Genomic DNA, 23,180 nt, shown 5'->3' with positions numbered 1-23,180 from the left:
TTGCCGCCCCCCGACGCCAGCCCACATGCGATTGCGGACAGCAGCGCTGCGCGCACGCGTGGGGGCGCGGCGGACCCCGCGCCGCGGCAGAGGCACGCAAGAAAGTGGGGCGCGCCCCTCCCGGCGGCCACAACCGCGCCGGCGGCGGTGCCGCTGGCGTTGGCGGCCCAGCTGTTTGACAGGGCGATGGCGGTGTCCTCTTGCTCTAGGATGGCCCTCACCGCCTCCTCATTCCGACGCGTCAGCTCACCCAGAGCGCAGAGGGCGCAGCCCCGCAGCTTGGTCTGAGGGGGGGCAGGCGGGCATTCGGGTTTCCGGCATTGGTGGGGACGTGTGGGTGGGTGGGGGAGGGGTCGCGATGCGGGCACGATCAGGTGCGGCTGGCACGCCAGAAAGTCGTCACGCCAGCCAGCCGCATGGCGATTCCACGCAGGCCCCCTGCGTCTCGGCGCGTCCCAGGCCGCAGCGCCCCCCGCTCACGTCTTCAGGGTCCTCCTCGCGCCCGCCCATCGCCAAAGCGGCAAGGTCTAGCGCCACGCCAGGCGGCATCGCCCGCGCTGCGTCATTCCCGACCCCCGGCGGCTGAGCCAGGAGCCACAAAGTCAGCTTCAGCAGTCTGATTATAATGTCAGGCAGCGAACCGCTCTGTCGTGCCTCGAGGCTGCTCCGCACGTAGTCACGCATCGCTTTGGCCAGGCCGCCAGCCAGCGCCTCCAGGTCTCCCGCCCGCAAGCTGGCCGCCAGCAGGCTGCGGCCCTCGCCGGCCGGCGGCGTGCTGCGGTCACCCGCCAGGCTGGTCAGGGCCGTCAGGCTGAAATACATGCAGTCTGCGACGCAGCTCCCCACCATGCGGCAGGCGGCCGACATGAACGCGGGCTCGGCAGCGAGCGCGGCGCGGCCCTCGGCGCCGCAGTTGACGAGCAGGCAGGCGCAGGCCTTGAAGGCAGCGTCGCGCAGCAGGCGGCTACGCAGGCAGGGAGTGGCGCGGGGTGAGGTCAGGACCCCCGCAGTCCAGAGCTCTCAGGTTGATGCCGCCGCTTGATCGGCTTCGGCTGGGAGTGTGCAGGCCCGGTGTGTGCCTACCGTGCAGCGTATCAACTGGATCGGCATGAGCAGAATTGTGTAAGCGGCATCGCAAGGCGCTCACTCAGAATTCGCCTTGGCGGGGTCCAGCAGCCGCGTCAGCCCCCGCACCATGCCCTCCTGCCGCAGCACCAGGGCAGCACACTCGGCGCAGTGCGCCATTCCTCGCACCGCCTCAGCGGCGGTGAAGGCGGCGCGGTTGGCGCCGCCTATGCACGCGACCGCGCGGCCGAGGAAGCCCGGCGCGGCGGCCAGCTGCACCTGCCTTGCAGCCGCCAGGTCGTCACCTTCAAGCATGGGGCAGGGATATACAGGCTGCTTCACTTGCGTCAGTTGCCACAACCTCAACAGGCTTCCCGATCATACCGTGCGGCCACATCAACCTGTCCCGATGCTGCATCAGCTCCGCCTGCTGCTGAACGCAAGCATGCTGATTGCGTGGCGAGCGGTCTGCTCAGCGGCCGCTCCACGCAATGCTGCCAGCGTGGCTGCCTTTTGAATGGATCACTGCAGGGTAATGTCAGCATGACATGGGGCACTGCGCTGGCAGCGGCTGCTTGATGGCCAGGGCGACTGTGGGCGATGGCAGTGATGCTATGGTATGAGTAACTTATCTATCTATCTGTGGGCGGCCGGGTGCGGGTGCCTCCGCCCCATATGCATGACAAGCTCACCGTGCATGAGCACACGTGCTGCCTGAAACACCGTCTCCGCCGCGCCCGTGTCCGTCATGCGGAGGCAGCCCAGCAGCTGCTGCAGCACAGCGTCCGACAGCACCGCCGCCGTGGCGGGCGGCGCCCCGCTTCCTGCAGCCGCGGCGACCCGGCCACGGTCGGCCTCAGCTGCTGTGCTGAGCGATTGCAGGGCGTCCGCGGCGCGCTCCAGCATGATCTCTTTGACACCGCGCGCCGGCTTGCGCCTCAGCACGGCGACCAGGGCGAGGACGGCGCTGTCGAGGGACCGGGCGCACTCGGTTGGCGCGCCACCAACACATTGCACCAGGGCTGCCGCCATGCCGCTTGCGCAGGGCAAGCGATGGTGTTGGGGTGGCTGCAGTTGTGCTAGGCGTTTAAGTATACATACAGTAATACTTTGGATTGTCTAGTATGCTGACAGGCTCACTCCAACTTGCAAGTGACGAACGTCGGTGGGCAGTATTATGATACCGTGTAAAGGTGACGTGTGCGTGCGTGTGGTGTTCATAACTCGCAAGAAGATGTAACAGCGCAGTCACCCGTTAAGATGAACCCTGATGTTGCTACGAAGCACCAGGGAGGAGCTCACGTGGTGTCTGCGCTGAGCGGGCGAGAAATGACAGCATACTCTTACTGTACTTGGGAGGCGCACTGCGCACCCAGCCTTCAACCCGGTATTTGAGGTATACTTCTACTTCAACTGACCATACATGCAGCCGGTGGTCACGGATTGGACGGCAGCAACCGGCACCGCAGGGTGCTGCCTTGCCGCCCTGGCGTTACCTGCGGCGCAGCGAGGCACATCTGGACGCACGGGTGGCCCTGGGGTTTTAGGTTCAGGCTTAGATGTGACCCCGGCCCTTGTGGATTGATTTGAGCGGCTTTGAATCACACCTACTCATCGATACTGCCAGCTTGCACACAGGCAGGGTTGTGAAATTGACAATTGTGGGCCGTAGGTGTGCGTACGATATGGAGTATAGGATTATGGCGCATCACAAAGCCAAGGTTTCCACGCAGGCAATCAAGCACAAAGTCACATTGCAAAAGACACGAGGGCAGCAAGACCAAGTTGCCGCAGGGGGCCACGAGTGTTGGGTGGTAACCAGGCCGGGTCCGCCGTCAGGCCCCTTGAATTCCACAAAAGTGGCACCTTCTAACCACCAGTATCACGCCCTCCGACGGTTGTCTTGTGACCTGCAACACATCCACACCTGCGATTTGCAAACCGGCCCCTTATTAGTACATTTGCAGCCGTTCCAAGTGGATAACCCTGCTGAAAGGCTGATCTTGATGGGTGACGTTACGGCTGCTGCGGCTGCTGTTGTGCTGGTCGCTGCTGCTGCTGCTGCTGCTGCTGCTGCTGCTGCTGCTGCTGCTACTGCTGCTGCTGTGGATGATGATGATGAAGCTGCTGCTGCTGGACAGTCCGCCGCCGCAGCTCCCGCTGCGCCTCCTCGCACTGCTGCCTGTGCCCCGTCCGCACCCAGTGGTTGCGGCAGCAGGCCTGGCTGCAGTAGCGCACGCCCGTCAGCGCGCCGCATCCCGCGCAGCGCCGCAGCTCCGCGCCCTGCTTGGCCGTCGCGCCGCAGTACGCGCAGCCGCGGGTGCGACCGCTGCGTGGCGCGCTGTGCGCATGGCACTGTTGTGTAGGGGCCCCTCCAGGCGCTGCGGCGCCGGCAGCGGCGGGCGTGACGGCTGGGCGCGTGTGGGGCTCTCGCTTCGGCGGCTGAGGCTGGGGTGTGGGTGGCTCACAGGCAGCGTCGCGTGCTGCCAACGGAATAAGGGCCTCGAACCATCTGTCCACCGTCGGGATCTCGCCTATCTGGGCCCTGAAACCAGCCAAACCTGCCACCAGCTCTGCCAGCGAGGCGCAGTGCTCCGCCGTCGGCGGTGTCGCACACAGCTCGCGCATATCGGAGTCGACCTGCGGCACGTCCAACCTGTTGCAGCTGCCGTCCGAGCCCCTGACGCAAACGCTGCAGGCGGGCCAAGAGCCGCCGCGCTCACCAGGCGCAGGGCGCTGCACGGCGGTGCGCAGCGCGGCGGCGGTGCCGGTCCGAACGCCCGCTGTCGTAGGCGCTGCCGGCTGCTCGGATGCGGCAGCATCTCCGCCGCGGCACCCGCTGCTGCAGCTCAGCTGGTTCGGGGCGGCCCGCTCCTCAAACTGAGGCCCCTCCAGACACCTTGATTGGGAAGCATCGCCCTCACGCGGCGCTGGCGGCTGCGCACCCGCCAACCGGCGCGTCTCGGCCAGCAGACGGGAAAGCACCGTCCGCAGCTCCTGGCCTGCCCGCGCAGCCCCGCTCGCCGCCGCAGCCTCCAGGTTGCAGGCCACATCCACTATCGACAACGCCAGGAACGCTTGGCCGGTCAGCCGGCCGCAGCCGCAGACGCCGGCGACCGCAGCGCGCAGCCCCTCCAGTGAGCGCGGCGCTGGCCCCGGCACCTCACAGCAGCTGCCGCCGCTGCCGCTGCTGCCGCTGCTGCCGCTGCTGCCGCTGCTGCCGCTGCTGCTGCCCTCTGGCTCCTGGGTGTCAATGAGCAGTATGAGAGCCACAGCCGAGCACACGGCAGCGCACGTCTCGTGCGCCGCGTGGGCAATCCCATCCGCGATACTGTCAGGGCTGTTGGCACTGTCATCGCCGCTGCTGCTGCTGCTTTTGCTGCCGTCACCGCTGCCGATGCCGCCGCCACTGGTGCTGCCGGCGCCACCATAGCCGCCGATGATGTTGCTGCCACCGACGACCTCCCCACCACCACCCTCCTCCTTGCGGCGGCGCCTGTGGGCGGCAAGCACATCCACGCTCTCACGCAGCAGGGAGGGCGCCGCGCGAAGCACCTCGTCCCACGCGCCCGCCCCCGCCAACCGCGGCGCGCCGCTTGGCGCTTCAAGCAGCACACCCGCCACCAGCAACCGCAGCCCAGTTGCGGCGTTCGCCTTGCACTGCCACAGCTGATGCAAATCTGAGGCCTCCGCCACGCAGTCGGGCCTCACGAGGGCCGCACCCAGCAGAGCGCGCACAAGCGACCCATCAAGGGCCGCGGCCGACACAGCGGCGCCCGGGCAGGCGGCGAGGCGCGCCACGGTGTCCGACATGCTGTGCGCGTTCCACAACGCCTCGCTCAGCGCTTCGGCGTCGCCTGCAGAGCTCACGCGCCGCAGCTCGGCAGCCGCGCGTCCGAGGAACGCGACAGTGCCCAGCACGATCCTCTCCTCCTGTGCTGCCTCACATAGCAAGCCGGGAGCCAGCATCCCAAGCGTACCTGCCGCGATTTTTGCCCAGCTGGGGCCTCCCTCAGGGGCGAGCCCGCGCGCGACCGCAGACAGCAGCGAGGCGCGCAGGGGCGAGGGCGCGGCGGCCTCCATGCTGCGGCCAAGCCACGCGGGAAAATGGGGCGCTTGCCTGCCGGCGGCGGCTGCGGCGGCGACGGCGGCGCTGGTGGCCCAGCCGTCTAGCAGGACGACGGCGGTGTCCTCCTGCATCAGGACGGCCCCCGCCGCGTCCTCGTTGAGGCGTATCAACTCTTCCAGCGCGCTCAGGGCCATGTACTGCAACTCATCCTGAGGGTCGAGGCGGCCGGCGCAGGCCGGCGGGCGTGCGGATTTGGGCGTTGGCCGGGACGCCAGGCGGGGGGAGGGTCACACGGCAAGCAGTAAAGGGACGGCTGGCGGGCGCCAGAACTTCGCCCCGAACGCCGGCCGCGCAGCTGTGGCACGGGGCCCCCTGCATCTTACCCCGACCCAAGCCGCATCCCCCCACGCCCCCGCTCACGTCTTCGGGGTCCGCCTTGCGCGCGCCCAGCGCCAAAGCGGCCAGATCTAGTGCCACGCCGGGCGGCATCGCCCGCGCCGCGTCGTCCCCGGCCCCCGGCTGAGCCAGCAGCCACACTATCAGCTTCAGCACCTTGACCACCTCGCCCCGCATCGACTCGCTCTGGCTTGCCTGCAGGCTGCTGCCCACGTAGTCACGCGCGGCTTTGGCCAGGCCGCCGGCCAGCGCCTCCGGGTCTCCCGCCCGCAAGCTGGCCGCCAGCAGGCTGCAGCCTTTGTCGGCCGGCAGCGTGCTGCATTCATGCATCAGGCGGGTCAGGGCCGTCAGGCTGAAGAACCTCGAGTCGGCGACGCGGCTGCCCGCCATGCGGCAGGCGGCCGAGATGAACGCGGGCGCGGCCGCGAGCGCGGCGCAGCCCTCGGCACCGCTGTTGAGGAGCAGGCCGACGCAGGCCTTGAATGCAGCGTCTCGTAGCTCCCGGCTGCGCAGACATGGATTGGCGCGGGCGCCGAGCGAGGTGAGCCCAGGACGCCGGCGCTGGCGCGGAGCCGACCGCCGGGTAAGCAGCCAAGAGCACACAGGCCGACACTGCAGCTTTATTGACAGGGTCGGCCCGGCACGTGCGGGCTTGGCTGTGTCGACTGCAGCATAACATACTAGCTGGCTTCAACCTGGGCGTTCGAAAAACACAAGCAAGTGGCATTGCAAGGTGCTCACTCGGGATTCGCCTTGGCGGGGTCCAGCAGCCGCGTCAGCGCCCGCACCATGCCCTCCTCCCGCAACACCAGGGCAGCCGAGCCGGCGCAGTGCGCCATTGCTCGCACTGCCTTTGCGGCGGTCAAGGCGGCGCGGTTGGCGCTCCCAATGCAGGCAGCCGCGCGGCCGAGGAAGCCCGGCGCCGCGGCCAGCTGCACCTGCCGAGCAGTCGCCAGGCTGGCACCTTTGAGGAAAGGGGCAGTGAGAGGGTCTGCTATTGACTTGCACCAGTTGCCGGTAACATGGCAGACGCCCCAATCGTGCAGCCATCCAGCCACACAGCAACCCGCACAGCTGCGTTAGTCACGTTGTTGCACCTGCGGCGCCTGCTGCCAACCGCAGAGCGTGCTGTTTGCATGGGAAGCGGCCTGCTGAGCGGCCGCTTGGCTCGCACGCTGCCAGCATGTCTGCCTTTTGAATGGCTGTCACTGCCCGCGAGTGGTCACTGGCAGTGAGGGGCATGTGCCAGGCTTGGTCCCCTCGAACCGCAGGTGTGCACACGCACCGCTCACCTTCCACAAGCACGCATGTGGCCTCAAAGACCGCCTCCACCGCGCCCGTGTCCGTCGTGCGCAGGCAGCCCAGCAGCTGCTGCAACGCAGCGTTTGACGGCACCGCCGCCGTGGCGGGCGGCGCCCCACTTCCTGGAGCGGCGGCGACCCGGCCGCGATCGGCCTCAGCCGCTGTGCGGAGAGAATGCAGGGCAGTTGCGGCGCGCTCCAGCGTGGGCTCTCTGGCACCGCGCGCCGGCTTGCGCCTCAGCACGGTGACCAGGGCAAGGACGGCGCTGTCGAAGGCTTGGGCGCTCTCGGCTGCGGCACCATTGGAGGCCCGCCCTGCTGCCATCTCGCAGGGCAAGCGACGGGATGATGCGGTTGCGCCAGGCGTTCAGAACGTAAATTCGGATTGTTGAGATATATGCCGACAGCCTCCGAATAGCTACATCGTTGCTCAGTTGCAAGATACGAACGCGTGCCAAGGATGAAATTTTGTGACAGTTGCGCGCGCGTGTCTGTGAAATGTTCGCAAGAATATGATAAGAAAGCGTTTGCAATAGCGCAGTCGCCCATCAACTTGACCCCCACTCGCTGTTGCTACTTGCTACCTCGCACCAGGGAGGCAGTTTCTCTGATGGTGCGGCCGCTGAGCAATGATGACAGCATGCTTGGCAGGCGCAATGTGCACCCAGCCTTCAACCCACGGACCACAAAGCCGTAAGTACAGTGTGGTCAGGCAGCCGAACGCTGACTATCTCCTGACCTCCAGCGTGTTGCCAGATATGTACATGGCGCGCACATGCCGCCGCTGCCCTCCCTCCCCTGCCACCAATACAGGCAGCTTTGCAGCCTGTTCCCCTCTCATTAAGTCTGGTTCTAGGACGATGGGTGTGGTGTTGGCCTGTGATGTTCCAGGTGCATTTCCACCTAACAACTGGGTGATGGACTGTGCTTTTTACAGACCTTATCTGTAAAGCAAAGCACAGTCCGCCGAGCAAACAGACCACGACATGTGACTGGCTGTCCCGGCGTCGCTCTCTGCAGCGAGCCACAAAGGAAGCGCGGATGGCCCTAGCTTAAGGTACATGGTGAGGTTGAACCCGGGGCCTAGTGAGTTGTTGTTGTTTTGAGCGGCTTTGAACCACGCCTGCTCATCAATTCCAGGCCAGTTTACGAAGCGCACAGGCAGGAGTTTGCAGTTGACAGCAAATGTGGGCTGTACGCGTGCATGCAATGTGGAGTATGATTTGACACGTCTCAGCACAAAGCCACATTTCATACAACACGAGGGCAGCAAGACAAAATCGCTGCAGGAGGGCACGGCAAATAGGTGGTAACCAGGCCGGCGTGCGCCGTCACAAACCCTGAACACTCCGTCGAGAGTAGCACTTTCAACCACCAGTATCACGCCCTCCATTGCTCCACATGTGGCCTGCAACACTTCACACCTGCGTTACGCGACCCGCCCCGGATAAGCTCATTGGCAGCCGTGCCATATGTGCAACCCTGCTGCCTGATTACACGTGCTGGGTGAGGCTCACTGCTGCTGCGGCTGTTGATCCTTCAGTCGTTGTGGCTGCTGCTGCTTCTGCTGGTGCTACTTCTGCTGCTGCTTCTGCTGCTGCTGCTGCTGACATCTGCTGCTGCTACTGCTGCTGTTGCTGCTGCTTCTACTTTTGCTGCTGCTACTGCTGCTGCACAATCTGCTCCCGCAACTGCCGCTGCGCCTCCTCGCACTGCTGCCTGTGCCCCGTCCGCACCCAGTGGTTGCGGCAGCATGCCTGGCTGCAGTAGCGCACGCCCGTCAGCGCGCCGCACCCCGCGCAGCGCCGCAGCGCCGCGCCCTGCGCGGACGTCCTCCCGCAATACGCGCAGCCGCGGGTGCGGCCGCTGCCCGGCGCCCGGGGCGCAAGGCAGTCCTGCGCCGGGCCATCTCCGGGCGCCGCGGCGCAGGCGACGGCCGGCTCAACAGCTGGGGGCGTGCGGGGTTTACGCTTCGGCGGCTGATGCTGTGGTGCAGGTTGTTCACAGGCAGTCTCGCGGGCTGCCAATGGAACGGGGGCCTCGAACCATCGATCCTCCTCAGGCTTCTCACCAAGTTCAGCCCTGACACCAGCCGCACCCGCCAACATCACTGCCAACGGGGCACTGCGCTTCAAGGGCAGCGGTTCCGCATACACCTTGCGCAGAGCGGCGCCGATCTCCGGCGCGGCCGAGGTGCCGCAGCCGCCGCGCGACGCCTCTGCCGAATCGCCGCCGACGCAAACGCGGCAGATGGGCCGAGGGGCGCCGGCGCAACCAGTCAGAGGGCGCTGGACGGCATCGCGCAGCGCGGCGGTGCCGATTCGGACAGAATTCATTGCAGGCGCTGGCGGCCAATAAAACGCGGCCGCCTCTCCACCGCAGCGCCCGCTGCCGCCGCTCAGCTGGCTCGGGCCGGCCCGCCCCTCGACCTGAGTGGGCCGCAGGCTGCTCGATTCGGGGCTGCCTTCCTCGCACGGCGCTGTCGCATGCGCGTCCGCCAAGCGGCGCGCGTTGGCCAGCAGACGGGCAAGCATCGGCCGCAACAGCTCGCATGCTGCCGTGTCCCCGCTCGCCGCCGCAGCCTCCAGGCCGCGGGCCGCCTCCACCATTGCCAGGAGCGCTTGGCCGGTCAGCCGGCCGCAGCCGCAGACGCCGGCGGCTGCGGCGTGCAGCTCCTCCAGCGCCGGACCCGCGCAGCTGCTGCTGCTGCTGCTGCTGCCGCCGCTGCTGTTGCCCTCTGGCTCCTGTGTGTCAATCAGCAGCACGAGGGCCGCAGTGGAGCACACGGCGGCGCACGTCTTGTGCGCCGCGTCGGCGGTCGCGTCCGCATTACTTTCAGGCCTCTCGGCACCGTGCTGGGCGCCACTGCTGCCGCTCCCGCTGCCGCCGGCGGTGGCGCTGCCGCTGCCAGTGCCACTGCCGCTATGGCCGCCGCCGCCGCTGCGGTCGCTGCTTGCACAGCTGCCACCAACAACAGCCTCTCCGTCGCCCTCCCCCTGGCGGCGGCCCCGGTGGGCGACGAGCACGGCCGCGCTCTCCCGCAGCAGCGAGGGCGCAGCGCAAAGCACCTCATCCCACGCGCCCGCGCCCGTCAGCCGCGGCGCCCCGCCTGCCGCGTCAAGCAGCGCGCCTGCCACCAGCAACCGCAGCCCGGCCGCGGCGTGCGCCTTGCACTGCCACGCCCGCAGCACGTCAGTGGCTTCCGCCGTGCAGTCGGGCAGCTGCAGGAGGGCCGCACCCAGCAGCTCACGCACAAGCGACCCATCCCGGGCTGCGGCCGACTTCGCAGCGCCCGGCCAGCAAGCAAGACCCGCTGCAGCCTCCGCCGCGGCGCCCGCTGACAAGAGAGCCCCGCGCAGCGACGCGGCGTCGCGCGCCAACCGCACCCGCCGCAGCTCGGCGGCGGCGCGGCCGAGCCACGCGGCGACGCCCCGCATGATCCCGTCGTGGCCGGCGGCCTCGCACGCCAACTCCCCTCGGGCCAGCAGCGCCATCGCGCCCGCCGCGATTTTCGCCCAACTGCCGCCCGCCTGCTAGAGCCCGCGCGCGATGGCCGACAGCAGCGCGCCGCGCGCGCGGGGGGGCACGGGGGCGCCCTCGACGCGGCAGAGCCACGCGATGAACTGGGGCGCGCGCGAGCCGGCGGCAGTGCCGGGGCCGGCGCCGGCGGCCCAGCCGTCCAGCAGTGCGACGGCGAAGTCCTCCTGCATCAGGATCGTCCCCGCGGCTTCCACGCTTCGACGCGTCAGCTCGTCCAGGGCGCGGCCAGCAAATCCCCGCAGCTCGTCCTGCGAGGCACAGCGGCCGGCGCGGGGCGGCGCGCATCCCGGCGTCCGGTGTCAGCGGATACGCGGGGATTTGCGGGGGCCACGCGAACAGAGATGTGCGACGGGGTGAATCGACGACGGCATGCTCGCCGGTCGTGCGACGAACCAGGGCCCCGACCCCTTCGGCCCCGACCCGACGCGCAGCGCCCCCAGCTCACGTCCCGGGGGTCGGCGCCCGGCACGCCGAGCGCCAAAGCGCCAATGTGCAGCGCAGCGCCGGGCGGCATCGCCCGCGCCGCGCCGTCCCCGAGCCCAGGGTCTGCCAGCAGCCACGCCGCTAGCTTGAGCACCCTGACCGCTGCGCCCCGCAGCGGCTCGTTGTCGTGCGCCGGGAGGCTGTTGCCCACGGGCACGTAGTCCCGCACTGCTTTGGCCAGGCCGCCGGCCAGCGCCTCCAGGTCTCCCGCCCGCAAGCTGGCCGCCAGCAGGCTGCGGCCCTCGCCGGCCGGCGGCGTGCTGCAGTCCTGCCCCAGGCTGGACAGGGCCGTCAGGCTGACATACAGGGAGTCTGCGATGCAGCTGCCCACCATGCGGCAGGCGGCCGCGACGAACGCGGGCTCGGCGGCGAGCGCGGCGCGGCCCTCAGTGCCGCACTTTGTAAGCAGGCCGACGCAGGCCTTGAAGGCAGCGTCGCGCAGCGAGCGGCTGCGTGGGCAGGGAGTGGCGCGGGCGCCGGGCGAGGTGAGGCCGCGACGCGGTCGCGGGCGCGGCACCAACCGCCAACGAAACATCCGGGAGCGCCCCGGCCGACGCTGCCGCGGATTGACAGGGTCGGCTTGGCATGTGCAGGCTCGCTGGTGTCTAATGCAGGATGTTTCAGCTGGCTTCTATTTCACGACAAGCAACGCCGGTAAGCGGCATGCATCTCTGCATAAAGTGCTCACTCGGGATTCGCCTTGGCAGGGTCCAGCAGCCGCACCAGCGCCCGCACCATGCCCTCCTCCCGCAGCACCAGGGCAGCAGATTCGGCGCAGTGCGTCGTCATGGCTCGCACCGCCTCGGCGGCGGTCAAAGCGGTGCGGTTGGCGCTGCCGATGCAGGCGACCGCACGGCTGAGGAAGCCGGGCGCCGCGGCCAGCTGCACCTGCCTGGCAGTCGCATGTCCAGAACCTTCAAGAGTGGCGTGGGGAGAGGGCGCGCTGGTCATTTGCACCAGGCGCGGCAGTCTCAAAAGGCGTTCCGGCCGTGTGGCCATCCAGCCACATGCCAGCGTGGCTGCGCCTGCATCTGTCCTGCTGCTGTGTTTGCGGCGACAGCGGCCGCCTGCAAACCATGCTGTTCGCGCGGCGAGCAGCTGCTCAGTCGCCACCCGAACGTAAGTGCTACCAGCACTTCCCGCTGTCCCCCTGCATGGCTGTCACTGCAGGGTAACGTCAGCATGACATGGGGCACTGCGCTGGCAGCGTTGGCTTGATAGAAAGGGCGACTGTTGGCAGCGGGGGCCCTCCGACGCATATGCATAACAAGCTCACCAAGCATGAGGACACATGCTGCCTCGAAAACCACATCCGCCGCGCCCGTGTCCGTCGTGCGCAGGCAGCCCAGCAGCTGCTGCAGTGCAGCGTCTGAAGGCGCCGCTGCGGCCACGGGGCCTGCAATGCCCATGACCCGGTTGCGATCAGCTTCAGCCGCTGCGCCGAGCGAATGCAGGGCGTTCCCGGCGCGCTGCCGTGTGGTTTCTTTGGCGCCTCGCGTCGGCTTGCGCCTCAGCACGGTAACCAGGGCAAGGATGGCGCTGTCAAAGGCTTGGGCACTCGCAGCTGCGGCACTGTCGCGTGCCCGCCCTGCCGCCATCGCGCAGGGCAAGCAGCGATTTGGCTGCCGTAGTCCTGGACGTTTACATCAATGAATATGCTGCGCAGTATGCTGGCAGCCTCAGTTCCGCCTGCAGGTGATGTTTAGACTCAGTTTCGCCCTTGGAACAACGAAGCGCAAACGCAGTGTGCAAGCGTGAACTTGGGGGACTTGTGTGATTATGAGAGTGAAGAAGATGGAAGCGCAGGTACCCATGAAAATGATCCCTGGTGTGCCTACCAAGCCCCTGGGAGGCAGCTGCTTGAACGGTGTGGGCGCTGAGCAGGCGAGCAGTGACAGCATGCTTGGGATGATGGGAGGCGCAATGTATACTGTACCAAGCCAGCAAACCAAGATCCACAAAGCGGACGGTCTTATGCACTCAGGCAATCAAATGCTTACCATCTCCAACACGCTGGCACAGCTCGTGCGTGCATATCACAGCAACGTTTGTGCCCCCTGCCCTGCCACCGGTTCAGGCGTCTGCTTCGCCCCTTCCCCTCCCATTGAGCCCCGTTCTGGGTGTGGTGTCGGCCTGAACTGCTCTGAGTGCACTCACGCCCAATGGCTGTGTGGTGGACTAAAACTCGCGTTTTGAATCTACGCTGCCGAGCAAACCGGCCGCCTGACTGTGCCAGAGCACCTGGGCGCCAAGCGGCACCAATTGTGGAGCAATCCGTCCGGGGTGTTACCTGGCGCCATGGTCACGGGCTGCCTGGTCCTGGCAAGCTTGCCAGCACTAGTCAGCCATCACAGCACAGAAAGGAGGACGACAGAAAAAAACGCAACCATCCATGTGAGGAAGACAATACTTGCTGCACAGAGGCGGGAGGGACATCGATGGCAGGGGTGAACACGGTTTGGGAAGGAGCTGGGTGGGTCACACACGCAGCTCCATGCCAAACGGAATAAACGGCGCCAAGCAACTCGCTGTGCGTGCAGGTCTGTGGGTCAGGGTCAGGGGCTGGCGCTGGCGGGACGGCGTGTAGATAGCAAGCCGCCCGATGCCTGCCTGGTCCGCAGCGCCGTTTCTGGCGAGCGCCCAGCCCAAACACTGGCGGCCCGCGACGGCCGCATGGTCGCCGGCCGCTCTTGATGACGCCACAGCGTGGTCAGCTCTCGACATACGTGTAGTAACCCTGCATGCTGTCAACCAGCTCAAGGGTGTACGCCCCCAGGGTGCCCAGCAGGGGAACCCACTGCGTCGACCGCACGGCGCGCGCCACGGCCGGCCTGCAAGGGAGGGGCGCGGCGCGGCGGGGTGGCGAGGGGCGGGAAGGTCAGGTGAGGGAGGTGGGCCGTGTTGGGGAGGGCGGGTGGACGCGCCAAGCGGGCGTCACGAATCAGCGCAACGAACTGCCAGGCAGCACCAGTTAGAGGGCAACATGCGAACCCAAACGCCGCAGGCCGGCGTCAGCACCGCCTCTGTCGCGATACATGAGGCACCCCGATTCGCGGGTGGGCTCGTGTTGTGGACAGTCAGCGACGTGCCTCCGAGCCCGACCCCACCTGGCAACGACGTTGTAGCAGGGGCTGCGCAGGAGGTAGCGCAGCAGCCCAAGGCGGCGCGCCAGCAGCTCCTGCTGCTCTGTGGGGCCCCACCTGTCATACGGCGCGTGCATGAGGCGCGGCGGCTTGTAAGAAGCCCCCCTAGAAACCCATACATGCAGCGCGCCGCGTTGCAGCAAACCCATACGGCACAGGCAGCACCAGGTCCCCTGCCCAGGGGACTCAGCCGAGCAGCGTCGCGAGAGCCCCTGTGCCCGCGCCCCACCTGCGCGCCGTCAGCCCGCGCAGCAGCGCCAGGCTGTAGAGCGTGCTGCCCGGCGGCCACCGCTTGTTGCCGCACGCCTGCAGCATCGCGTGGCCCGTGCCCAGCATGTACTGCGACAGCAGCTCCACGCCCAGGGACGCCGCCCACGGCCGCCAGCTGCGCAGCCCATGCCTGCGTGTGTGTGCGTGGGCCGTGCGGCAGGCGCAGAGGCGGTCGGGGGCCATGGCGTGCTGCCTGGCTGCCCCAATGACTCTCCCGGCCCATCGATCCATGACAGACGCAGAAGCGGCCGGGTTGCCCCTTGCTATGCCTGAGGCCGCTCTTGTCAGCGCTGCGTTGTGCCCAACCCCCGGCCGCAGCTCCTACACATATCATGTACCCATGCAATCATCCCTGCGCCTGGCCGCCGCTGCCCCTGCTCTCACCTCTTGAGCAGGCAGACGTAAATCAGCGGCCGCAGCAGGTACGTAAGCTCGCCCAGCCAGATCACCCTGTCGCCCGCGTCCATGCCAGCAGGGTCCAGCCGCCACCCCGCCTGCCGCTCGAGAAGCTTCTCCTCCAGCCGCCCGCAGCCGTCGCCGCCGCCGCCGCCGCCGGCGTTCGTTGAGGGCCCGCCAGCGGCGTTGACCGGGCGGCGGTCCCATGGCCATCGGCCGGCGGCCGGGCGCTGCACGGGCGGTCTTGAGGGCGGGGCCCAGCTGCCGGGCAGTGCGCCAGGCTGCACGCCGCTGCTGCCGCTGCTTGGCGCAGCCGCGCCCTCTCGTTCGTCGCCCTCGGCGCCGCGCGCGCTGCTACCCCACCAACCCCACCGGAACGGGCGATGCACGCGCACGACGCTGGGCCCGCCGCGCGCCGCCGCCACGGCGCCATCGCCGCACACGCTCGTGCCCGCGCCCTCGCCGCCTGCGGAGGGCCCCTCGGACTGGCTCGCCTCGGGCGTGGCGTCGGTTGCTGCCGCTGCTGCTGTCGCGGTTGAGGCAGTGGGGCCAGCATCGCCGCTGCTTTCGCTGCTTCCCTCTGCTTGGTGAGAAGCCAGCGGCCCGCTCGCCGCGCCCAGGCCCGTTGCCGCCACCACCGCCGCCGCGCCGTCCCGCCCCATGGCCATCGCCGCGCCGCTGCTGCCGCACGCGCACGGCGGTCGGTCTGGCGCGATCGCCGCCGCGCGCACCGCCGCGGCCGCCGCCTGGCGCGCGTTGTACGCATGCGCTCCCGCCGCCTCCTTGCCCCCGTCCCCCTCCACGCCGCCGTCCCCACCACTGCCGCCGCCATACCAGCCGCTGCCCTGGCTGCACTCCCCGCTGGGCGTTGCCCCTTCTCCAGGGTCGTACCTGCGCCGCAGCCGCACCAGCCCGCCCAGCAGCCCCTTGAGGCGCTGCTCCGCATTGTACAGGTCCCGGTCCTCCCTCGAGGCACCCTCGAGCGCCAAGTGCGAGCGGCAGGCCGACCACATGCGCAGGCGCATGACGAGCCTGAAAGGTGTTCGGTCATGGGGTTGGGTACGTTAGAAAGCAGCTGGGGCGCCGCATGCCGCATCGATCCCAGGGAGAGCGTTGACCACACCAGGTGAATGATGAATGAGAACCCTCACCCCAGTGTTTGGGGCTTGTCGAGCCCGTCCTGCTGCATGCAACTGGCGCGCTGTTCGCCATGCGCCCGCGCCTGGCCGCTCGCATGGCCCCCTGATTGCGCCTGTCACAACCCACTTCAAGAGCTCCAGGCCGATGAGGGGGCCGTATCTGCTCATCTTGCCGCGCTGCTCCATCTGGATGCCCCGCAGCTCGACCAGCGTCTGGACCTGATTGGGGGGAGAAGGGGGGGTCAGAGCGGCGGCAAGGCCCTGCGCTGGGCACTGGACCACGGTAGGTGGCCGAAGCTGCTGAGGGTGCTGGGCCCGTTGTTGCCTATGCACAGCGCATGCTCAAATGGGCAGCGCACGCACGGAGTTTATCTGTTATGCACGACCTTCAAGCATGCGAGCGGGCGCTGACACTGATGTCGATTGCCAAATGTGCAGGCGGTATGCGCTGTGCTGGCCCCGTCAGCGCCGCCGCCTGCGTGCCGACTGCATCGCTGAGGGCCCGCAGTTCCAAAAAATGTCGCACTGCTCTCTTTAACCAGTCTCACCTGCTCCACCGCGGCCAGGAGGAAGCCCCAATCTGTTTGCTCGCCCGCGCCATCGTCACTGGAAATGATGCTCTCGTTGTACAGCCCTAGGAGACCCACGGCCGCGTTGAAGGCCTCATACGCAAACTCCGATCGCTCATTGAAGCGCTCGGGGTTCCACACAACCCAGTGAGCAAGCCGCTCAAGGTTCACCACTAGCGCGGAGTGCTCTCGCACGAAGCTCTTGTAAAGCTCCAAGGGTCCCATGATTATAGGATGGTGCCTTCACGGCCCCGCACTCGGCCGATATGCAACTAGCAGATCAGATCGCTTGCAGCCACATGGGCTTTTTAAACCATGCATAACGACCGATCAGACATGTAAGTCTCATTTTTACCAGCCAAACCGTGCTGACTCTGTGTCAAAACCCATATGTCACCCGGGTGACGTCTGATTCGCGCGTGCTGGGCTCACGCCCTTCATGAAGATGGCGGCGCGCAGCGTACACTCTGTATAGATCTTGGATTAATGGTGGCCTGAGCGATTCCGGCCGATGTGGTTGCATGCAAGTCTAACTTGAACACTGACACCGAGGCGCATGCCGCCTCGCGCTGCACACCATCCATAGGCGCAGGCGGCTCCCGCGCCGCCCGCCGCACTGGTTAGCACACCAGCAATGAGCGGCTCTATAGCACGGCGCGTGCTGGTGGTGGGGGTGGGGGTGCTGGTCCTGGCGGCAGCCTTGCACATCGCGGCCGCCCTGCGCCTGGCAACCGCCCTGCAGCCTGCCGGCGGGGCCGGCGTGGCCACCAGCTCTTCACGCATGTCGCCAGCACCCATGCTGAGGCACCGCCGGCCGCCGAAGAAGCGGCGGCAGGCGCGGCTGGAGGCGCCCGAGCAGCAGGGCGCGGCCGCCGTTGGGAAGGGGCAGGCACAGCCAGTCGTGCAACCCCTAGCGCCGCTCGCAGCCGGGGGGCCCGTGCGCTTCTTCATCGACGAGGGATACTTCCTAGAGGGAGAGACCGAGATCCTGCGCGCCCACATCGCCGCGTCTGGCGGCCGCCTGACGATCTCTGGCGAGTCGACGGGCGCCTTCCTGTCGGTCAAGGGTTACTACGCCCCCGACAAGTGGGACGTGTACATTACGATGCGCTCGGTGCGCGCCCAAGTCGGCCCCCTCGCCGCAAGCTAGGGCCGCCCTGGCCAACGGGTTGATTGCATGTTGTGGGCCGAGCAGCTGCAAGCCCTCTGCTGGGCAGGGAACAAGGGTCTCTGCATCGCGCGGACCACTGCCACATCACTTGGTGCCGGTCGCAACAGCACCAGCGTTATGCGCAGCCCTCAGCATCGGGAATCTCCCCATCGCGCCGCCGCGGCACGGTAAGGAGTGGGCGGCAGGGGCCGATCGTTCCGCAAATGCATAGGACTCAGCAGGGTTGCGCTTGCGCCACCGCGCCCTTCTCGCACACCTGCAATGCCTCTCCATTCCGGCAGGCGTGCCTTATGGCTTTTCAGCACATGCGCCCGGGCCAGCGCGCCAACTGCATCCCAGGCGTGCGCGCCATCACGTTCAAGAAGGAGTTTGTGCAGTCGTGGCAGGAGGTGCGCGGCCGGCCCTTAGCGGCGGGCCGTGGCGCGGCGCCTGCCGCGGTCCAACAGGCGGGGGCGCCCATGGACGACTAAAAAGTTGATCACCAGACCAAGACCGTCCCGTGGCTGAGCTGGCCCCAGCTGATCCATGGGGACGGGACTGCCATACGCCGTGCTCGGCTCATCGCGCCCTCAGCATCGATTTCAGAGCTACCTTGGCCTCACTGCCCGCCTTGCATCGTCACAACCGCCAACCCAACACGCCGCACCCGGCCCTGCCCCTCCCCACCCACCCTTGACCCGCACGTGCCTCCCAGGCTTACGGTGAGCTGGCGTTTGACTACATTCCGCAGTCTTACCAGCTGCCAGAGCAGTACTGGGTTTGGCGCAGCCACATGCTGCAGGTGGGTCCGCTATTGCATCACATTCAGGGTTGATTACGCTGGCATCGCGAGTGCGCTGTGGCACGCGCTACCAGCCCACGAGGCAGCCCACCCTCGAAAAGCTCGGACTGCGGTATTGCATCAGGCTCAGACACCGGGCATCCACGACCAAAGCTCGCACAAGCCGCGTCCCCACTCCACACACATCGCCCGCGCCCAGCAGCAAACCCGTGCTGGCCCCTCACCCCCTGCCTCACCTGCACACCTGCGCGCCTCGCTGACGGTCGCAGGCCCGGTCGCCGGCCAGCACCAAGTGGGTGTTAAAGGCCAACATCCACCGCGGCAAGGGCGTCAGCGTGGTGCCACAGCCCCAGGCCGTCGCGCAGGCGCTGGCGCCGGGGGAGGGGGGCGAGGACTATCGCCATATCCTGGTGCAGCGATACCTGCAACCCCAGGTTGGGCGGCGCCGGCCGGCGGCACGCCGGCGGCCGCTTTGGATCGGGCACAGCCGTGCCGAGCAGGCCCGCGACTCGGAAGCTGTTTGTTGCACTGCGTTGAGCGGAGACGCAACAACGCAGGGCCTGCGCCCAGCGAGGAACCACTGCGCTGCTTCCACTGATTGAGCAGCTCTTGTGGTGGTGGCTGCCCGTTCCCCGCGTGTGGCGAACAACCCATGAGTCGTGACGCCTGCGCCCGCTCCCCTCCAGATGGTCGTCGAGGGCCGCAGCAGCTACATCCGCGTGTGGCTGCTGGTCACCAGCGTCACCCCGTTGCGCGCTTACCTGTTCAAGGGCGGTTTCGCCGTCTTCGGCAAGCAGCGCGCCGTCTCCAACGCCACTGCGGCCCCCGCCCGCGCCCACGCTCTGGGCAGCGACCCGCAAACCCCGGACGCCGGCGGGGGCGGCAGCGGCAGCGGCAGCGGCGGCGGCGGCGGCGGCAACGGTACCGGGGACGATTTGATTGTGAATCTGTGGATGCAGGACCGGGGAAAGTCAGCGATCTGGAGCCTCGCGAAGCTGGAGGCGCATTTCAAAGCCAACCCTGAGGAGGTGGAGCCGCTGCCAGCAGGGGCGGCGGCCAAAGCGGCTGCGGGCAGGGGCCTGATGAGGAGCAGCAGCGGCGGCGGCGGCGGCGGCATCAATGGGGCGAGGCGGGGCGCCGGGGGCAGCCGTCGCACGTTTGCGGACGCATGGCAGGACATACGGGCCTCCGCGGCGCTCGTCCTGGCCGCCGGCCTGCCGTCAATGCGCGCCGCCGCCCTCAACGTCTCGGCGCCCCCGAACAGCGCGTTTGAGTACTTTGGGCTCGATTTCGTGCTGGACCCCTCCCTGAGGCCGCGCATGCTGGAGGTGAATGCGGTGCCCTCCATGGCGCGCCGCCAGCGCAGCGGCTGCGCGGGGCGAAAGGAGACGGTGGACTGCCTGCTCTCCACTCAAGGGGGCGGCAGCACCGGCGGCGGCGGCGGCAGCAACAGCACCAGCAGCAGCAGCAGCAGCAGCAGCAGCAGCAGTGGTGCAGGAGCGCCTGGCGGCGAGGGCGGCAGCGGCGGCGGCGGCGGTCTGGTGGATGGGTTTGACGAGCAAAAGGAGGTTTTTGTTCGCGACATGCTGAGGCTGCTGGGGCTGCCGGTGGACCCGCTGCGGCAGGCGGAGGGGCGGCAGCAGAAGATGGGGGAGGCCGGCAAAGGGCAGCAGCAAGAGGGCTCCGGCAGCGGCGCCGCGGCGGCGCTGCGTGCGGCGGCGACTGCGTTTGGGTACGTCGCCCCAGGTAGCGCCGGCACTGGTGGCGGCAGCAGCAGTGACGAGGCAGCAGCAGCAGCACGGCGCGGCAGCGGAGGGGCAGCGACGGCCGCGGCACGGCGGCGGCTGCGACGGGCGAGGCGGACTGCGCTCGCTGCAAACCTTGGCGGCGCCGATGCGACCGGGGAGCACTCCAACGCCGCCGTCCGGGCGCTGCGTCCGCTTATGTGCAGCGACGGCGCCGACGGCGGCGACGACGCGGACGCGCGTGGCGCGGCGCGCGACGCGTTCTCGTGCGTGCGCTGCCTGCTGCCCGCCGACCTGGTGGCGCTCGCGGATGCAGAGGAGGAGCTGCAGAATCTGGGCCGCTTCGAGCCGGCGCACGACCTGATACTCGCCGGGGCGCTGAACGCGCGGGCGTCCGCCGGCGGCGGCGGCCGACCGGCCCGCAGCAGCTCGGCCCGGCGCCGTCTGGCAGGGGGCGCGGCGGCAGACGCGATAGGGCAGCAGGCAAAGGCGCCGTTTCTTGTCGATGATGTCAGCGTATGGAAGAAGCTGCACCGCACTTGGGAGACGCTGACTCAGCAGGGCGCGGGGCTTCGCGACATGGCAGCAATGCGTTTTTTCACGACTGACGCGCAACTGCCGCCGGCCAAGCCGCTGCCGCTGCGAAGGATTGATTACATCTTGTCCGCATGGCTGCGGTTGTGGCGGGATGCAGCGCTGGGCGGTGGCGGCCTGCGCGCGGCTTGCGGCGGCTCCAGCGGCAGCGCAGCGGCGTCCACTGGCAGCGGCAAGCCAGGCGTGGATCCCTGCCTGTTGGCGCGCCTCACCCGGCTAGTCTCACACTGTTACCTGTAAATCGACGGTGCATGTGTGCATTGCGCGACCCGCTGCACTTGCGACCACTCCCGGAACAGTCTTGAGCAGCTGCATGGGCGCGCATGTGGGTTGACTAAGTGCTTGCATTATTACATCGTGCGACGCCAGTGAGGGGTCAGCAGTCCAGGAGCTTCTCGACGGCGGAGGCCATATATTATTCGACCATTATACCATGTATGCTGTGTAGTGCTGAATCCCGCGCGGAGCGAACATACGATCTGCGTCGGAGCGCGGCAAGTTTGCGTAGCAGCAATGCCGCTGGCCCCGCGCTATACCTGGTCACAGACAGAGGATCTGATATCGATCCAGGTGCATGGCATCAGCATCAAGGACCCCGGGCAGCTGCTGTGCGGCGATGCGGTCGTCAAGATCACTGCTGCGCCGTACTTCCTGGTGCTCGACTTGTTTGGCGAGGTGGATGAAGACAGCAGCCGCGCCACCATACATGGCAGCAGAGTAACGCTCAGCTTGCGCAAGGTTGGTGGGCCGGGGCTCGAAGTCGGCCGCTGCCCCGCAACTGCTGCTTTACAGTGCGGGCACTGCGTCCGCCATTCGCATGTGTACGTGCCCGCTGCCTCCCGGCCGCATCACGTGTCAAGCATCTGCCGCCACAGAGGGAGGCCGGCTTGTGGGGCAGCCTGACGGCGGAGGGCGGCAAGGACGACATCAGGCGGCGGCGCGACGAGTCCATCCGGCGCGCTCATGAGCGGGAGGCGGCGGCCGCCGCGGCGCGGGTCAAGCGCAAGCAGCAGGAGGAGAGGTGGGCCCCCAACCCCTGCGTCCCTCCCCTGCGCTATGAACGGCTTTACAGATTGCTTCTGGTGCGCGCAGTGGCAGGGGGGGTGTCATGTTTCAAACGTCCTCTGAATTCCCGAGAAGAAAACATTGCCATCCCAGTCGAAAGCATGCATGTGTCACATGTTACATTGCATCCCTAACGTGGTCAACAGAAATGCGGTGGACCGGCGGCTGGCCTTGGATCGCCAGCGGCGCGACACAATCGAGGCTCGCCGCCAGCAGGTACTCTCGTGGGCGCTCGTTTGGCGGGGCCACAACCCCCTCTTTCCAGCTTGCACGTCACGCATGCATATATGTGACCACATGTACTGCATCGGCCCATGCCTTGCGCGTCAAACGTGACGAGTATCCTTCTAGTTTCAAGATCTCATGCATCTTTTGACGATTCCCTGTTGCAAACTTTTGGCTTCTTCTGTGCCATGAATCCTGACATGCAGGAGCTCGCCGATGAGCGGCAGCAGCTGCACCAGTGGCAGGCCGGACTGGGGGCGTCAGACGGCGCCGGCCAAAGGGGTGATGAGTCAGATTACGAAGAGGACGAGCAGGCTCAAGAGGAGCACACAAGCAAGCAGCAGCAGCAGCAGCAGCAGCAGCTGCAGCAGGAGGGCGAAGAAATGCAACCTGGCCAAGAACGGTCACAAATGCATTGCTTGGCGGCCACCGACAGCCACAGCGCCCAAGACCAACCGCCGTGCCAGCAGGGAGCGTCCAGTGTGGCCGCCGGCAGCAGTGTGGCCGCCGGCAGCAGCTTGCATGCAGAGTATTTTGGCAGGGGCTGGTGGCCGTCCGCGGGTCAACGGGACCGGGGAGGGTGCCACGCAGACCAGCGGGACGACGCCAGCAGTGATGAGGGGCTGGGCGGCGGCAGGGCAGGCGCACAGGCGGAGGCGGCGGAGGAGGGGAATGCCAGCAGCATTGTCAGCGGCAGCAGCGAGGGCCACCGGGGCCGCGACGGGGCAGTGGCGAGAGCGGACGGCCTGCTCGGCGACGGCGGCTGCAGTGGCACAGACAGCCCCGAACCGACAGCGGTGCCCCTGCCGCGGAGGGGCAGCCTGGCGCCGGTAAAGGTGAGGCCTGCCTTCACACTCTGCAGCAGGAGCATTGTGACCCAACCGTGCCTAACGCAGCATTTGCCTTCAGCTGTGCCGTGCATTCCGCAGTACGAAGGGCATATTGAGGCGATACCAGGGCCCAACCAAACGGCCACGCCTGCGAGCAGGTGTCCTTCACGCCGCTGGAGACGCCCCACCTGCCAGCGCGCGAGCAGCGGGAGGAGGAGCTGCGGCTACACAAGAAAGGGGGGCAGGTGCCGCGCCACCCGCCAGCGCCCTCCCTCTGCTTCTATGAGTGCATGCAGGATCTGATGATCCATTTCCCTTTGGGGACCCAGCCTGCCAAAAGCTCACACACACAGAGACAATGCATGCATGCATGCATGCATGCATGCACGTGCACACAC

General features: G+C 67.6%; 4 protein-coding genes across 4 annotated transcripts; 1 reads left to right on the top strand and 3 right to left on the bottom strand.

The window, feature by feature from the left end:
- Positions 1-8,492: 8,492 nt before the first annotated feature.
- Positions 8,493-10,325, bottom strand: MNEG_0058 (hypothetical protein; the record flags this gene model as incomplete). Its single annotated transcript, XM_014051468.1, has 2 exons — positions 8,493-8,779; positions 8,930-10,325. The coding sequence occupies 2 exons, from the start codon at positions 10,323-10,325 to the stop codon at positions 8,493-8,495; spliced, it is 1,683 nt and encodes a 560-aa protein (XP_013906922.1).
- Positions 10,326-10,364: 39 nt separating this feature from the next.
- Positions 10,365-12,263, bottom strand: MNEG_0057 (hypothetical protein; the record flags this gene model as incomplete). Its single annotated transcript, XM_014051467.1, has 4 exons — positions 10,365-10,619; positions 10,817-11,303; positions 11,543-11,768; positions 12,131-12,263. 4 exons carry the CDS (start codon positions 12,261-12,263, stop codon positions 10,365-10,367), a joined length of 1,101 nt encoding a protein of 366 aa, XP_013906921.1.
- Positions 12,264-13,564: 1,301 nt separating this feature from the next.
- MNEG_0056 (hypothetical protein) lies at positions 13,565-16,596 on the bottom strand (the record flags this gene model as incomplete). Its single annotated transcript, XM_014051466.1, has 6 exons — positions 13,565-13,685; positions 13,962-14,054; positions 14,227-14,397; positions 14,652-15,695; positions 15,930-16,021; positions 16,351-16,596. 6 exons carry the CDS (start codon positions 16,594-16,596, stop codon positions 13,565-13,567), a joined length of 1,767 nt encoding a protein of 588 aa, XP_013906920.1.
- A 409-nt stretch (positions 16,597-17,005) lies between these two features.
- On the top strand, positions 17,006-20,902 carry MNEG_0055 (hypothetical protein; the record flags this gene model as incomplete). Its single annotated transcript, XM_014051465.1, has 5 exons — positions 17,006-17,485; positions 17,824-17,931; positions 18,237-18,323; positions 18,593-18,757; positions 19,010-20,902. The coding sequence occupies 5 exons, from the start codon at positions 17,006-17,008 to the stop codon at positions 20,900-20,902; spliced, it is 2,733 nt and encodes a 910-aa protein (XP_013906919.1).
- Positions 20,903-23,180: the final 2,278 nt, after the last annotated feature.

Source organism: Monoraphidium neglectum, assembly GCF_000611645.1.
Source record: "Monoraphidium neglectum strain SAG 48.87 unplaced genomic scaffold scaffold00004, whole genome shotgun sequence".
Classification (NCBI taxonomy): domain Eukaryota; kingdom Viridiplantae; phylum Chlorophyta; class Chlorophyceae; order Sphaeropleales; family Selenastraceae; genus Monoraphidium; species Monoraphidium neglectum.
Note: the sequence above shows the minus strand (reverse complement) of the source record. Positions and strands in the feature narration are given on the sequence as shown.